Source organism: Mirounga leonina, unplaced genomic scaffold, assembly GCF_011800145.1.
Source record: "Mirounga leonina isolate KUSES-001 unplaced genomic scaffold, KU_Mleo_1.0 Mir_201, whole genome shotgun sequence".
NCBI classification, from domain to species: Eukaryota; Metazoa; Chordata; class Mammalia; order Carnivora; family Phocidae; genus Mirounga; species Mirounga leonina.
The window spans coordinates 3,010,406-3,025,883 of record NW_023270504.1 but is presented as its reverse complement, the minus strand read 5'-3'; the positions used below and the strand labels follow the sequence as shown (position 1 = coordinate 3,025,883).

Here is a 15,478-nt window from a genome sequence, read left to right as displayed (position 1 = left end):
ATTTTAATGCTTCTATGTACACCTAGAGGTAAGTTTTAAAATCACCATTATAACCTGCCTCTATTTGTTATTTAACACATTTAATACAATTAAGGAGATCTGGCATTTTGTACTTGTGATTTTATTTTTTTAAGTTTTATTTATTTTTTAGTAATCTCTACACCCAATGTGGGGCTCGAACTCATGACCCCGAGATCAAGAATCCCATGCTCTTCCAACTGGGCCAGCCAGACGCCCCTGCACTTGTGATTTTAATTTGAAATGCTTAATTAATATTAGTCTTGTGATTTTTATGAGGCAGGTATTTGATATAGTTTGAAAATAGTATTGGACTGTCTAAAGGAATTGGATATTTCAAGTCTTTATGCTCAGGTTTCCTTTTTTTTTTTTAAAGATTTTATTTATTTATTTGACAGAGAGAGAGACAGCAAGAGAGGGGACACAAGCAGGGGGAGTGGGAGAGGGAGAAGCAGGCTTCCCACTGAGCAGGGAGCCCGATGCGGGGCTCGATCCCAGGATCTTGGGATCATGACCGAAGCCGAAAGCAGACGCCTAACAACTGAGCCACCCAGGTGCCCCTATGCTCAGGTTTCTTAGCACCATTTAACTTAGGAAAGTTTAGTTAAATATTTGGATCTAATATGTTGGATTATGAAGGCCTTGAGATACACTGAATTTCTCCGATTATTGTTTAAAATGCTTAATTGAAATACAATTAGTTGAAGTGTTATTTGGAGTAAATTACTGTTAAACTTATTAGTTATTGGAATATTAATCAAAGATCAAGTAAAAATTTTATAGAAAAATTACACGTGTATTGAAAACCAAATATTTAAGTTTAAGAAACACAAATCTTTATGATATACCAAAGCTCCCTTTTTAACATGAAAGAACTCAGCAAACAATTAGGCTCTTCTGGGAAACTAATTTCCCCAATTCCTGGCAAATATGAGTGACTGAATACTCAGCGTTCGGCACAGAAAACAGAATTCTAACAGAGGAGAATTTCTACTCGCGCAACAGTGTACGAGTAGAAGGGACTTTGGGTGCTCACACCGTTGTGCAAGAACTGGAAGAGCTGAAGTCTGGAGGCCCAGTTGCTGCTGGTCCTACCATCACACCTGCTGCTATCACTGAGGGACTGGGTGCTGGGTGCCCAAAGACAAGATCTGTGAAGCAAAAAGGCCACAAATCCATGGCCTATTTTTTATGACTTGGCATTATTTTCTAACACCACAGAATGCAGGTCAGAAATTGGATGCCTTTTATCAAATAGAGCTCCTGGGGGATACAGAATATTGGTCAACCGTGGGTGGTTTTCCAGTAGTTTTAAAAATGTTTGTGACCTAAATTAGGCTACTTAATGGCTCTTTTCATTTTGTAGAAACTATTTCCTCTTGACATTGTAGAAAACAGGCTTCTCTAGTCACATAGTTTTACGAGGATTACATTTCAGGCACTACATTCCCCCTCACCCCCCACCCCAGGCAATATGCCCGAGAGTGCGCTTCCCAGAGGAAATAAGACACCATTAGCTCAAACCTGTGTCTTCCAGTTCCCTCTTGGAAACGTATGTATTTTTCTATTGAGTAGAATTAATTTCACAATGTGCCCGAAGACTGCTTTGAAAAGAGTCTTATCAACAGAATGGATCTGATTCAGATGGATCAGATGGATCTCCAATCAGAATGGATCTGATTCCAAAATTAACTCACCACATTTACTTCTCATTTTTTGTATTCTTGCTAGCAGCTTAATCTTCTAGTTGGCATTTTGATCTAGGACAGAAGCACTGTATCTTCTGGTTTGGAAATTAATTTGATTTTGCTCTATAATAGTGTCAAGAAGTGATAGCTAGAATTAAGTCTGTGAGATATAAAAACTAAAATAATAGCTTACGGGCGCCTGGGTGGCTCAGTTAGTTAAGCGACTGCCTTCGGCTCAGGTCATGACCCTGGAGTCCCGGGATCGAGTCCCGCCTTGGGCTCCCTGCTCGGCAGGGAGTCTGCTTCTCCCTCTGACCCTCCCCCCTCTCATGTGCTCTCTCTCTCTCATTCTGTCTCAAATAAATAAATAAAATCTTTAAAAAAATAAAATAAAATAATAGCTTACACCCAGTAAAATTTTCTCTCTCTCCTGTGTGCAGTGTCTCAAGGTAAGTGGCCCCGAACTGGTATGACCAAGTTCCACTGAGATCACTGTCCTACCATACCTGAGTATGGCCTTCATCCTTGTGGCCCAGGCAGGTGACGTCAGCTTTCCAGGCAGAATGGAGAAAGGGGGAAAATGAGGGCAAAGGGCACGTGCCCACTGTGTTAAGGAAGGTTTTGAGAGGCTGGGGGCTTATACTTTACTTCCATGCTGCTGGCTAGCATTTACTCACATGCTTTCAACTTAGCTGCCACGCGAGTCAGGTAAATACAGTTTTTACACTGCGCACTGCATGTCCTGTCAAAAATTCTCTTGTGTTGGGAGATGAGAAAGGATGTAGTGGGGGCAATGAGCAGTCTATGCCACACCCATACTTTCATAAACACACACAAAACATATACTTCAGAAAAATATCAGAATACTCTAAAAAAAAAACCACTTTTTTTTTTCAGTAAAGGAAATTAAGCTCTACCATCTGACCCGATGCATTATTTGCCCTAAGTAGCACAAATGCCTTTTTTTTTTTTTTTTTTAAAGATTTTATTTTTTGACAGAGAGAGACACAGCGAAGAGAGGGAACACAAGCAGGGGGAGTGGGAGAGGGAGAAGCAGGCTTCCTGCCGAACAAGGAGCCCAACGCAGGGCTCGATCCCAGGACCCTGGGATCATGACCTGAGCGGAAGGCAGACGCTTAACCGACTGAGCCACTCAGGCACCCCAAATGCCTTTCTTTAATAGAAAAACTTATTCAATATTATCTCCCGTTACAACACTAGCAGTCCGGGGAGTCCTTTCACTTTGTTCCCCTAGAAGGTTTACCTGATTTGAGTTCTTCAGGAGGACAGAGTTTGGTGTGGATTATGGATCAGCAGAAGAGTGAGCAGAACCAGGAGGCATGAGGAGGGGCCGGAGGGGACGAGAATATCCAGCAGGGAAGTTTTCCTCTCTCTCTCTCATCATTTCCTGTTTCAACATTATGGAATCTGCTTTCTGCGCTAAGATGATTCCTGGGCCACTGTGAAAAGCAGGGTAATGAAACTGGAGGCAGAAGCTGAAGGCTGGGGAACCCCTGGGCAGCAGCCCGATCTACAGGAGGTCGTCAAGGCTACTTTGTATTGAGAGTGCCCAGGCGCCAAGCATGATGAAAACATCACCTCATTTTATTCCCTGAACAATCCAATGAAGCAGTAATTGTCAACTCCATTTTACCAGGGACTCAGAAAGTTAAAATAACTCCCCAGAGTCAGACAGCCAGGGAGAGGTAAAGTCAGAATACCAATCCGTGTTTTAGTCTACTGGTTAAACCGATGGCTCACTGAGGTAATGAGATTATCCAAACACCTCAGGCGCAGACCAAACGTTCTTCTAAGGTGATTTGGTCCATGAAGGTATAACTTGGGTTCCATAATTGACTAGTTAAAGGTGAGGAATGGTAGATGTCAAGAAAATGAATAAGAGGCACAGTACTTCTGAAATGATTTTATTCTACCCCTACCATTCAGCTGAGCATCGTCTTCTTTCCTTATTCTCCTTGAAATCATGATTATTGGTTTAACTGCAGTTCCCAGCTCTTCCACCATTCTTTATCCACAAGACCTCACAGACTTTGTCCTAAATGCAATGCAACTGCCAAACTTTTTCTTTCCCCTGTGGCATTTGAGACAACACTTCTTTTACAGGCCAAATGAAGTCAGGTTGCTAAAAAATGTTGAATTCTTAAAAAAAAAAAAAAAGTTGAATTCTTTCTTCTTCAAATGTCCTTACAGATAGCAGGCGATGTTGGTTGACTACTCTGCAGCCCCTTTTGTCCTTGCTCAATAAAACCCGGGCTTCGTTCAAGTATTCTCCATCCAAGCGTCTCAGGGGAGGTAGGCCCAGCCTTGGGTGAAATGTGATTGGTTTGAGAAAGGAACAGTTTTATTTTTCTCACCAGGAATTGATTTAGGAATGGACAGGTGATAGAATTCTGGGCAATATGAAATGAGGGATACCTGATGGAGACTTCTGGGAAATTTTTCTTTACTTATTAAGAAAAAGGATGCAAGAAAGGATTGCTTCCTCTTCTGGCCTTTAGACACGGCCCTGTAAAGGTGGCATGTTTGGAGCTGCTGCAACCGTTTTGTCAACATGGAGAAATCAACCAGGGGACAAAAGCAAAAATGCTGAGGATGGCAGAGCAGAAAGACTGAAGGAATCTAGATTTTTAAAAAAAAGATTTTGAGAGAGTGAGCAAGAGAGAGCACAAGTGGGGGAAGGGAGGATGCAGAGGGAGAGGGAGAAGTAGCCTCCCCACTGAGCAGGGAGCCCCATGCGGGCTCGATTCCAGGACCCTGGGATCATGACCTGAGCGGAAGGCAGTCACTTAACTGAGCCACCCAGCCACGCCAGGAATCTAGATTCTTGATGACTTCAATGAGCTGCTGGAATAACCAAGCCTGAGCCTAAACCTGGTCTTCCTGTTACACAAAATAAATACATTTATTGTTTAAGCCACTTGAGTTGAACTTTTTTGTTACTCAAATGCAAATGAAGCATCTTAAGTGATAAACTAAAGCAGGAGAAATAGAACCATGGGATGAGGAAATGGGTCACTTTAGGTATGAACCACCAGAAGTGGGAATGTGCTATTTTATATGTTCACACATAATTATAAAAAGCTGTTCAGGCAATACTACAAAAATAGGTTACTTCTATTCTTTAAATTAGGAACTGCAAAAACCTCCAATTAGAGCAAGAGGCAAAACAAATTTGAGAAAAAGAATTTTGTCAATTTTTTCTAAATACTAAAATTTTCACACACTCTATTAAAGGATATAAGTTCTAACAACTCCTTCTGGCTAAACATGCAGGTATCTTCTTAATAATCCTCTGCCTCTCAGGCTAACCATTTGTGTTTTAGGAGAGACCTATTCCAGAAGGTCTGTATGGGTCTAGAGTTACCCAACTCTCACCCTATAGGATGATGACGTTCATTTCCCAGGAAATGACTTTCCATTTCCCAGATAACGCAAAGGATACTGTAAACTGTACAAGTGTCCATCACAGAGATGTCCGTTTTGCTCAGACCTGTGAGCACTTTCTCATAAAGGTGCATCTCACTGGTCCTCAGCTCCAGGAATAAATGTTCAATACATGCACGTTGAAAGATAATTAAAAGTGGAACTCCCCCTTTTTTTCTAAAACAAAACTCCCAAAGGATTACTTGTTACTGGGAAGAACATCATACTACAGTTGTAGGAAAATCTGCAAGTTTGAACTTGTTTTTTATTCCTTGCCAGATGGATTGTTAGTAGCTTACGGTGAAATTTCGGCCTGTGAGAGATATAACTGCTTCTTGCTGTGAGATTTATGACAAGGTTGATGTGAGATTTATGACAATTATGATCAGCTGGATGTAGGAATGTCTGTTGTTGCCTCAACCTGCTCCTCTGGGCTAATAACCGCCTTCTGAGTTGCCTTCCTGCCTGTAGATGAGCACACTCCAGGTGGGAAGGAAACAAAATATTCAGGAACTAGTCCTTAATCTATTGAAATCATTGATTTTCAGATTTCCCTAAATCATGGCTAAGCCCAGGTATGGTTTCTGAGTAGTCCAGGCCTCCGGAGATGAGCTGGACTAGCCTGCCGAGCAGATAAATGCCTCTTGTCCTCCTGCCTCTGGCCCAGATCACAGTTGCCTACAACAGAAGCATAGTTTCAAGAGCCATCGAAGAGAAAAGGGTGTATTGATTCAAACAAAAATCTCCCATTCTTGGGAGATTTCACAATGCACATTGCATGTTAGGGACTCTGAGAAGTCTTGCAATCAGTCTTTGTATAACTCAGCCCTTCTCAAACTTATTTGATTTGGGGATATTTCTTTTCATATTAACACTTATAAATACCTCCCAAAAGACTTGTTTCCTGAGGTACAGACATTCAAAATCAGTTGACTGGGCCATATTTGTTTTCCCCGTTTTTACCTTCTAAGGGATGGGTGTGTGTGTGTGTGTGTGTGTGTAAAATGGGTAACTGGGGGGAAGGGGTTAGGGCATTTAACTGAACCAACCATATCTGAAAAGAGGAAAAAGTATATCCTTCATGAGGAGACTGTGAGGAGTGCTCAATATATGTTCACTATTGTTCAGTCAAAGCTAGTCTCACAAGTCTCTACCTATTGGTACTGGTCTGTCTTCTACTCAGAATAAGACTGTCATCTTTTATACAAAGGTCCTTCAGATATTTAAAGACAGGTAACATGGCACCTTTCTTCCAGGCTAACTATTGCTGGATTCTTTACGTGTGTCTCCCAGACTATGGCTTCAGAATGCTTTTCCTTCCACTCATACTTTAAACAGCTCCTTTACCAACATACAGCATTTTGATCTCTCTTTCCTGAATATGTCATAAAAAGAGAGTTTTCCTTTCTTTTACAGTCCTTAAAAGGTTGAAGTTTATTTCCTAAGAGATGAAACTGTCAGTACCGCTATAAACTAAAATATTAAATCTAAAGCAGGATTTTATTTTGAAAAGTTTGTTTCCTTTTTTATTTTCTCTTCCACAACAAATACTTTAGTGTAACAGTTACTGACTCTTAAAATGAGCGAATTACAGGGTTACGCTGAGCATCAGCTGAAAGAATGACTGCAAATTTTCTCCTGTCCCTTTGATAAGAACTGCGTCTTTTCTGATGCAAGACAATACTTTAAGGAGGACTTGACCAGATGTCCTCTAAATTCCCCCCTAATCCTCACATCCCGTAATTCAAGGCTTCTGCAATTTTGTTGAAAGTACAGCATACTGAAGTAGTCCTCATTCCAAAGCATAATAAGTTCATGACACATTTTAGAGGAAATTTCATTTATAACTATAGTACAAATAAATTATATGTATATAAAGATATATTTAAATATATTTATTTCCTATTTCCTTTTTTTATTCTAAGAAATTGCTTCTTCAGAGGGTGATTAAATTCATTTTAAAGTGGTTTATCTACTCATGCTGCTTATTTTCCCATTTGACATGTTAATCCCCTATCTTGCCAGATAACCCTTTGGTTATTTCCATCACATATAAACAAATGTTTCCAGTGACAGAAAGCCAGGGCAGCACCCTCCCATATGCCACAACACCATTAAGAATTCTTGACAAGGACGCAGCCCTTTGGAGCTCTTAGCCCAAATACACAAAAAGGCCACACTCAGCTTGTCAATTGCCCTGATGACATGGGCAAGGTTGGGACACATATTTTTTTTAAAAAAAGGGCTTTTTGTGTGGACCTGTGATCAAAAACTGATATTCAACACACAAGGACCTCCTCCCTCAGAGGTCTCCACAGATAGTAAAGTAGTGAGGTTTTTGGTAAGCAGATGAACAAAGCAGGACATGGGGATCAAACACTATCTTATCAGTGTCACAGACCAACTCAATTCACTAAAATCTACCACATTTGTATGTCTCTCCATGGTTATATGCTTTAGTCATTAGCTAATTCCAGTCTTCTTACTGGAAGTGTTTCTTGGTAAAGAATTTAGGGCTTTAAGTAGGGAAGAAATAGAAACATTTATTAAACCCTTACCAACCGAAATTTAATCATATCACATATACCACGATACACAAATAAATCAGATATACACAGATACCAATGCAGGCAACATTATTTTGCCCTCTTTTTGTGTTTAAGAAATGCCTTAAAAAACACAGAAGCTTCTTGAACATCCATCAGTTACCTGGAGGAATAAAAATGTTCCAAATGTTATTCATCAAAACTCTAGAAAAAGAGATGATTTCTCTCTTCAGTATTTAAAAATTGGTATCTAACTAATTTCATTTTGAACTAGGTTAGTAATCTAAGTCTTCTCCAACAAGCTCTTAAAATTCAAAGAATTTTATCTTCTAAATATAATAAAGACTTAAGTACACATTCAAATTGAAAATGGGAATTTATTTTTCTATTACACTTTTCTGGCGAAAAGGAGCTGACGGATTTTTTCCTTTTTATTTTCTTATAGCAAACATTGTCAGATTTTTTTTTTAAAAAAGCAAAATATAACAGAATTGTAGTTGAGAAGACTAATTTTATGTAAATGGTATTAATCACAGCTCAGTTACAAGAACACTTGATATAGATTAGCTTCAGCAGATGATGTCAACTTTTCAATATTAGTATTTCTCATATAATTTCTGGGTGGCCTTGACATATTTTTCCTCAACGTAATGTCTTCATTTTTTTTTGCTCCAGAATTTCCTTGACTTAAAATAATGACTTGAGGAAGATCACATGAGATTGAAAGGCTCTGTGCTATTTTTTAAATGTTGGGCAAAGTTCGGCTGATTGATATGTAATTCATTAAAATGAGCTGTATTTTTAGTGCCCTGGGCTCACACAACAGTTTGAGAGGTTCTGGTTCCTTTTGTAGCTGAGGAGTGTAGAGTCCATTTTTCTAACAGACCACAGAAGTTGCTGAAAAAGTCCAGTCAACAGATCACATTGAATCCTACTATTCAGAAGAGATTTGCATTTCATGGTATTGTCACAGGGTAGGTATTTCCTTGAGCAAGACTCATGTTTACCCAGTGTTAGAGGGAACATTGAATTTCATAACCATAGTCGCCTTTGTCTGTGAAAAAATTTTTAAATTTGCTGTGATTGCTTCATTTCAATTTCATTTTCTTAGAGTCACGCATGCTCTGTGATCTAAGTTTCTTAAGTTCATTTCAAATCGGAAAAAAAAATTCAAGAGGATAGAAACAAGCACAAAGTAAACAAACGTATAATTTTGCCATTAAATTTTCTCCTGGATAACTCTGCAAATATTTCTTGTCGTTTCCATTCTGCTTCAACACTGCAGAACAATACAATCATGGCTCAAAGGCGAAGCAATGTGCATATGAGTGACAAAACATGGAAACCAGAAAAGGAATATAAACGTAAATAAAACTTTTAAAATCCTAGTAATACAACCACCTTCTTCCTTAGTTGTTGTTAATGTTCATTCCACATGAATTCACATTTTGGTTGCGGAAGGCCCTGCACCATAAGCCCAGGTCACAAGGACCGCAATCTGTGGAGCGTAAAAGCGAGCCTGTTGCCAGTATCTACTGGTAGCAAACTTGCAGAAGTTTTTTAGAAGACTAATAAAATTATATTCTGCTTATTTGTTTTCTGGATTCTGGGGACCTTGGAAATAGAAAAGGCTAAGAAACAGGGCATGCTTTTTTGAGGTTTCTTGGGCGGGGAAGTAGAAAAATAGGTGTTTTCCTTTGGGGCTTTTTTGTGGCTGAGAATGGTGAAGTTGAGATTTCTGAGAGCACGATTTTTCATTTTCCTCAGTCTTTAAGGGAGTGGTAGGCTTTGGCAGTCCGGCTGTTGACAAAATCTGTCTTCTTAAACTGAGCCTTTGGAGTAAGCAAACAGAAATGTGAAAGGTAACAACATTTTCACAAGAGAAAATGGAGTTTGGAGTGATGTCTCACCAGGGGCAGACAAGCGGGACATTACGATCTGGCTGTTAACTGCAACCCATACCCTTTTAGTGTTCTTACCTTCTTGTAGGCATTATGGAGCTCCGTGTGTGTCCACAGAGAATAGAGGAGAACAGAAGCAGCTTTACTTGCTTTGTTGGAGGCATAGCTGAAAAGAGGAAAAAGGCATTCCGAGATCAGTGAGAACGTGTCAGGCTTCTGGATGCTGTCTTTGGACGTTCCGTAAATCTTCTTTAACTGCTGTTGCTCGGTGGCCATCCACTAAGTCAGGCCACTCACAATGACAAGATGGTGAGCCTTGAAGGCCAGGGGCCACAATGGGTTTAAAAAAAAAAAATTATTAAAAAAAAATCTTTTAGGGCGCCTGGGTGGCTCAGTTGGTTAAGTGACTGCCTTCGGCTCAGGTCTTGATCCTGGAGTCCCGGGATCGAGTCCCGCATCGGGCTCCCTGCTCGGCAGGGAGTCTGCTTCTCCCTCTGACCCTCCTCCCTCTCATGCTCTCTGTCTCTCATTCTCTCTCTCTCTCAAATAAATAAATAAAATCTTACCAAAAAAAATAATAATAAAATTAAATAAGGGAAGGGGCGCCTGGGTGGCTCAGTCGTTAAGCGTCTGCCTTCAGCTCAGGTCATGATCTCGGGGTCCTGGGATCGAGCCCCGCGTCGGGCTCCCTGCTCCGCGGGAAGCCTGCTTCTCCCTCTCCCACTCCCCCTGCTTATGTTCCCTTTCTCACTGTGTCTCTCTCTGTCAAATAAATAAATAAAATCTTTAAAAAATAAATAAACAAACAAATAAATAAAACCACTAGCACAGGCCAACAAATAGTTTATAGAGCATATTCCTGGTATTTATAAGGAATATATCCTTAGATTTTATAGATCCTTGATTTATAGAATACAATTTGTATATTTATATACACTATTTACATTTATTTTATATTGCATTAATAAATAAAATTAAATATATATATACACACTATAGAAATGTATTTGTACATCTATAACGCATATATGTAGAATACAAATTCAGGAAAGCATGACTGAAAAATATATCTACCTCCTAGACTTAGTGACTCTACGAGTGTTAAGAGTAGTATTTTCAAGGTAATATAATAAATTCTTGTTGAAATATTTGTTAAAATAGCTTCAAAATTTCTTTGTTTTTGTATAAAGTGAATGGAAAATGCACTCCTGTTATAAATCCAAGTCACTACAGAATTGGACACTGTATTTAGTTTTTTTCTTCAATTTTTTAAAAAGATTTTATTTATTTATTTGAGAGAGAGTGAGAGAGAGCGGAGGAGGGGCAGAGGGAGAAGGAGACTCCCCGTGGAGCAGGGAGGCTGACATGGGGCTGGAACCCAGGACCCCGGGATCATGACCTGAGCCGAAGGCAGACTCTTAACCAACTGAGCCACCCAGGCACCCCTCTTCTTTATTTTTTAAGTAATCTCTACACCCAACGTGGGGTTCAAACTCACAACCCTGAGATCAAAAGTCACATGTTCCACCCACTGAGCCAGCCACGTGCCCCGACACTATACTTAGTTTTTGATGTTTTGCTTTCAAATTTGTCCTAAAACAAGGTGAGTGGGGGGGATGAGGTAACTGGGTGATGGGCATTAAGGAGGGCACTGAAGTAATGAGCCCTGGGTGTTGTATGCAACTGATGAATCACTAAATTCTACCCCTGAAACTAATAATACATTATATGTTAATTAAATTGAATTTAAATAAAAAACAAAACAAAAAGTTTGTCCTTTTAATCCTGACTCTGAATATGGTCTTCCTTCCCCATGAGGTCTGCCAGAGTGGGGCTGCAGAGCACAGGGCCTGCCTGAATGGGGCTGTGGGGAAAGAGATGTGTGTTTACTCCAGGACACCACAGACCGCTGTGCTTTCCCGTGGGGCCAGGCACACATCTGTCTACCAGGGGTAAAGTCCGTTTGCTTTACAACTGATTAGAATTGGGGTATAACATTTCATCTCTTTCTTAGTTGTTTACAAAAGTAACTTGTATTTAACAAGTCAAACAATTCAGAATTGTATAAAGAGAAAAAGATGCCCTCTTTGGATTCCATGCCTCTAAATTAACTAATAGTAATAATTTTGTTACACAAGGTTTTTCATTCTCTTTATCACCTTTTTTTTTTTAAGTGGGGAAAAATTAAAGACACAGAAATAGGGATGTAGAATGACTTCTATACATTAGGCCTTCTATTCTCAAAAGGGAATAAGAGATGGAAGAGATGTGATAGAGAAAACCAAGAAAGCAAGAATTTCTGATTATGTTGCCTCCTACTTCTTGTATTATCCCTGCTTCTTCTAAGCCACCTGGGGCGACACTGACTCCAGATCTAAGTGAGGAAAGGGGCAGTCCCTGTCCCTAGGACTCCCACTTTGCCTACGTTTTGCTGGTTTTAAATCACAGCTGTGGCTCTGGGAAATAAATTAATTCATTAGGTTGATAAAAGGCTGGAGTGTACTACCCAGGGAAACTATTGAGTTCGACTATCTGGATATTTTAGAAGTGAATGGGCAACGATTTGGCTTGGAGAATTCAGTTTTTCATTTGCTTGATTATCAAGGATTGAACCAGAAGATCTGGCCCAACTTTACAATCTCGTTTTTTGGGCATAATACCCATGGTACTCAATGTGTGTTGAAATTTACATATGGGAGTGGTGGTGAGGAATGAGGAGACAGCCAACAGGCAGATACTATAGGACTTACACATCGCCTGAGCTGATGGTCATGATTTTCTGCAGGCCTCCAGTATTTAGAAGATCCCGTGCATTCTGGTAACTATTTTGGATCATATTGTTCAGAGTGTAGCAGGCAGAGGCTGTAGTCTCAATAAGAAGATCAGTACTCGGGACTGTGTCAGGAATTATGGAAACCAAATCCGGTAGAGTTTCTTTGGCTATAAAATGAAAAAAATCAACACTTGATTAGAAGGACTGTCCCTTAATCTCAAGATCCTAATACATTTTGGGTAAAGAACATTTTTTTTTTAAAGATTTTATTTATTTATTTATTTGACAGAGAGAGACAGCGAGAGAGAGAACACAAGCAGGGGGAGTGGGACAGGGAGAAGCAGGCTTCCCACTGAGCAGGGAACCCGATGCGGGGCTCGATCCCGGGACCCTGGGATCATGACCTGAGCCGAAGGCAGACGCTTAACTGACTGAGCCACTCAGGCGCCCTGGTAAGGAATATTTTAAAAAGAAACACAACTGGTTAATGAACATATGGAAAGATATAATCTCTGATACTCAAATTTAAAAAAGATTTTTAAAAAGATGATATTCTTTTTTTTTAAAAGATTTATTTGATAGGGAGAGAGTGCATGTGGGTACACATGCCTGTGAGTGGGGAGAGAGGCAGAGGGAGAGGGAGAATCTCCAGCAGATTCTCATGCTGAGCCGATCCCATGACCCTGAGAGAATGACCTGAGCTGAAATCAAGAGTTGAATGCTCTGGGGCGCCTGGGTGGCTCAGATGGTTAAGCGTCTGCCTTCGGCTCAGGTCATGATCCCAGGGTCCTGGGATCGAGCCCCACATCGGGTTCCTGGCTCAGCGGGGAGCCTGCTTTTCCCTCTGCCTCTGCCTCTTCCCCTGCTCATGCGGTCTCTCTCTATCTCTGTGTCTCAAATGAATAAATAAAATCTTAAAAAAAAAAAAGAGTTGGATGCTCAACCAACTTAGCCACCCAGGTGCCCTGAAAAAGATGATATTCTGTGCTCAGTACATTGGAAATCTTTTGATAGAAATGACAATGACAATCTGACAGAAGTGAGAAGAATTAAAAAAATTTTCACATTCTTTGATTCAGTAATTCCACTTCTGGAAATTCATCCTAAAGACATTACTTTTAAAAACAGAAAAAGCTTTATGCAGAGGCTCTTATAAGTAAAAAATTATAAAAAGCCTAAATAACTCAACAGGAATATGATTATCTAAAACACATCTGCCAAGATTATGTATCCCAAAAATATTTACGAAACATGTATAACAAGAAAATACTTATGTTAGTATTCTGTGAGAAAATTCAGTGCAGTTATTTATAAAGAATATATAACATTTGGAAAAAAAATATTCAAAAGAAACCTGAGAAGAAATACATTAAAATACTAATAGGACTTGTTTTTCTACAATACTATTGATGGTGACTTAAAAATTTTTTTTTTGACTTAAAAATTTTTAAAAAATTATCTGTACTGCTTAGTTTCTTCAATGTACAAATACTTTTTTTTTTTTTTTAAAGATTTTATTTATTTATTTGACAGAGAGAGAGATAGCGAGAGCAGGAACACAAGCAGGGGGAGTGGGAGAGGGAGAAGCAGGCTTTCCACCGAGCAGGGAGCCCAATGTGGGGCTCGATCCCAGGACCCTGGGATCATGACCTGAGCCGAAGGCAGATGCTTAACGACTGAGCCACCCAGGTGCCCCAAATAATACTATCATTTAAAAAAGAAAAAAAAACCCCACTATTTCAAATTTATCTTTTCACCTTCTATGTAAGTTCTTGGTTGTAGGGTTTTAATTTGGCTTTTTTTGTGGTAACAAAAGAGGTATTAATATTTGATGATTTGATTATAACTTGTCAAATATATTGGTATATATTTTAGGCAATATGAATTTATACTGGATTTTTTGCAATAATTCTTTTCATGTATGTTTTCTTCTTTTTCTCTTACTACTTTGGACTCTTCTTAAATGATTGAGAGCATGCTCCTACTGCTCCTCACAACTCTTCAATACAGTGTTGTGTTTATCATGGTTGTATAACAAATACTTCTGCCTAATTTTATTGTTTCTTCATCTGAATTTATGTGTCACGATGAACTGCACTCTTCTCTAGGGCACTGCATTGTAATTAGTCATGGGCCTGTCTGAATTCCAAAGGGGGCTATGGGTTCCTTGAAGACAATTATCATATTCATTTCTGGACTTCCAGCATCGATCGCTATGCCTAAAACGGAGAGGGATGCAATAAAAGGAACTGAGCAACTATCATCCTTTGATAATACGTGGACATGATTGACAGGAAAGACACACCTTCTGCTCAATGACCTGAACTCTGGCTTTGACTCTCATTGAAACATCATGGCCCAGTGTTCAGAGCTCAGAGCTCAGCCTCTGAGGTCACACTTCTTCAGTTTCAGTCCTGTCTCTGCCACTCAGTGGCTGTGTGGTCTGGGCAAGCTACTTAACCTCTCCATGCTGCATTTTCCTAACCTGTAAAATGGGGAATAATAGTATCTACTTCAAAGAGTTGGTAATATATATACATACATAATTGCATACACATAACGTTAGGAAAGAAAATAGGCAAAAGAAACCTGAGAAGAAAGAGCATAGGTATGTATACATACATACACACACACATAACTGGGCCTGGATAAATATATTTATTCTGGGACAATTAAAATGGGATCTTTAATAGTGATATATAAAATTAAAGGCCTGATCATCATATTGGAGGGTTAGAGCTCAATGTCATATTGTTGAGGGAGATTTTATTTAATCTTTAAATTCAATGCCTTAAAAAGTCAAGACATTAGTTGGATGTCTGAAAACATCTGTAACTATGAGTAAATGGGAATTGAGAATCTCAAGATGTGTCCAAATACTTCCTTATAAATACATTATTTTATCTGATGCTTGTAAAATCACTGTGAGGTAGTGACCGAATGACTAGCCAAGGAGATGTGTGTAACGAAGTAGCACTGAAGGACGCAGATCCGCTGTCCTCTGCATGAGATCTATTATTCTGTCACCATACCAAGTGTGCCTATCTTTAAATTTGTAAGGAAACAGAAGTTTGTAAAAAAGATTTTATTTATTCATTTGAGAGAGAC

At 39.4% G+C, this 15,478-nt stretch overlaps 1 protein-coding gene across 1 annotated transcript in view; it reads right to left on the bottom strand.

The window, feature by feature from the left end:
* Positions 1 to 8,040: 8,040 nt before the first annotated feature.
* Positions 8,041 to 15,478, bottom strand: part of PKP2 (plakophilin 2) — a 90,126-nt gene continuing 82,688 nt past the window's right edge. The window contains exons 11-13 of the mRNA XM_035027919.1: positions 12,348 to 12,537; positions 9,676 to 9,763; positions 8,041 to 9,528 (exon numbers count right to left, since the gene is read on the bottom strand). Of these exons, the coding sequence (XP_034883810.1) occupies positions 9,460 to 9,528; positions 9,676 to 9,763; positions 12,348 to 12,537 (347 nt within the window). The 3' untranslated portion in view covers positions 8,041 to 9,459. The remainder of the gene's footprint in view (positions 9,529 to 9,675; positions 9,764 to 12,347; positions 12,538 to 15,478) is intronic.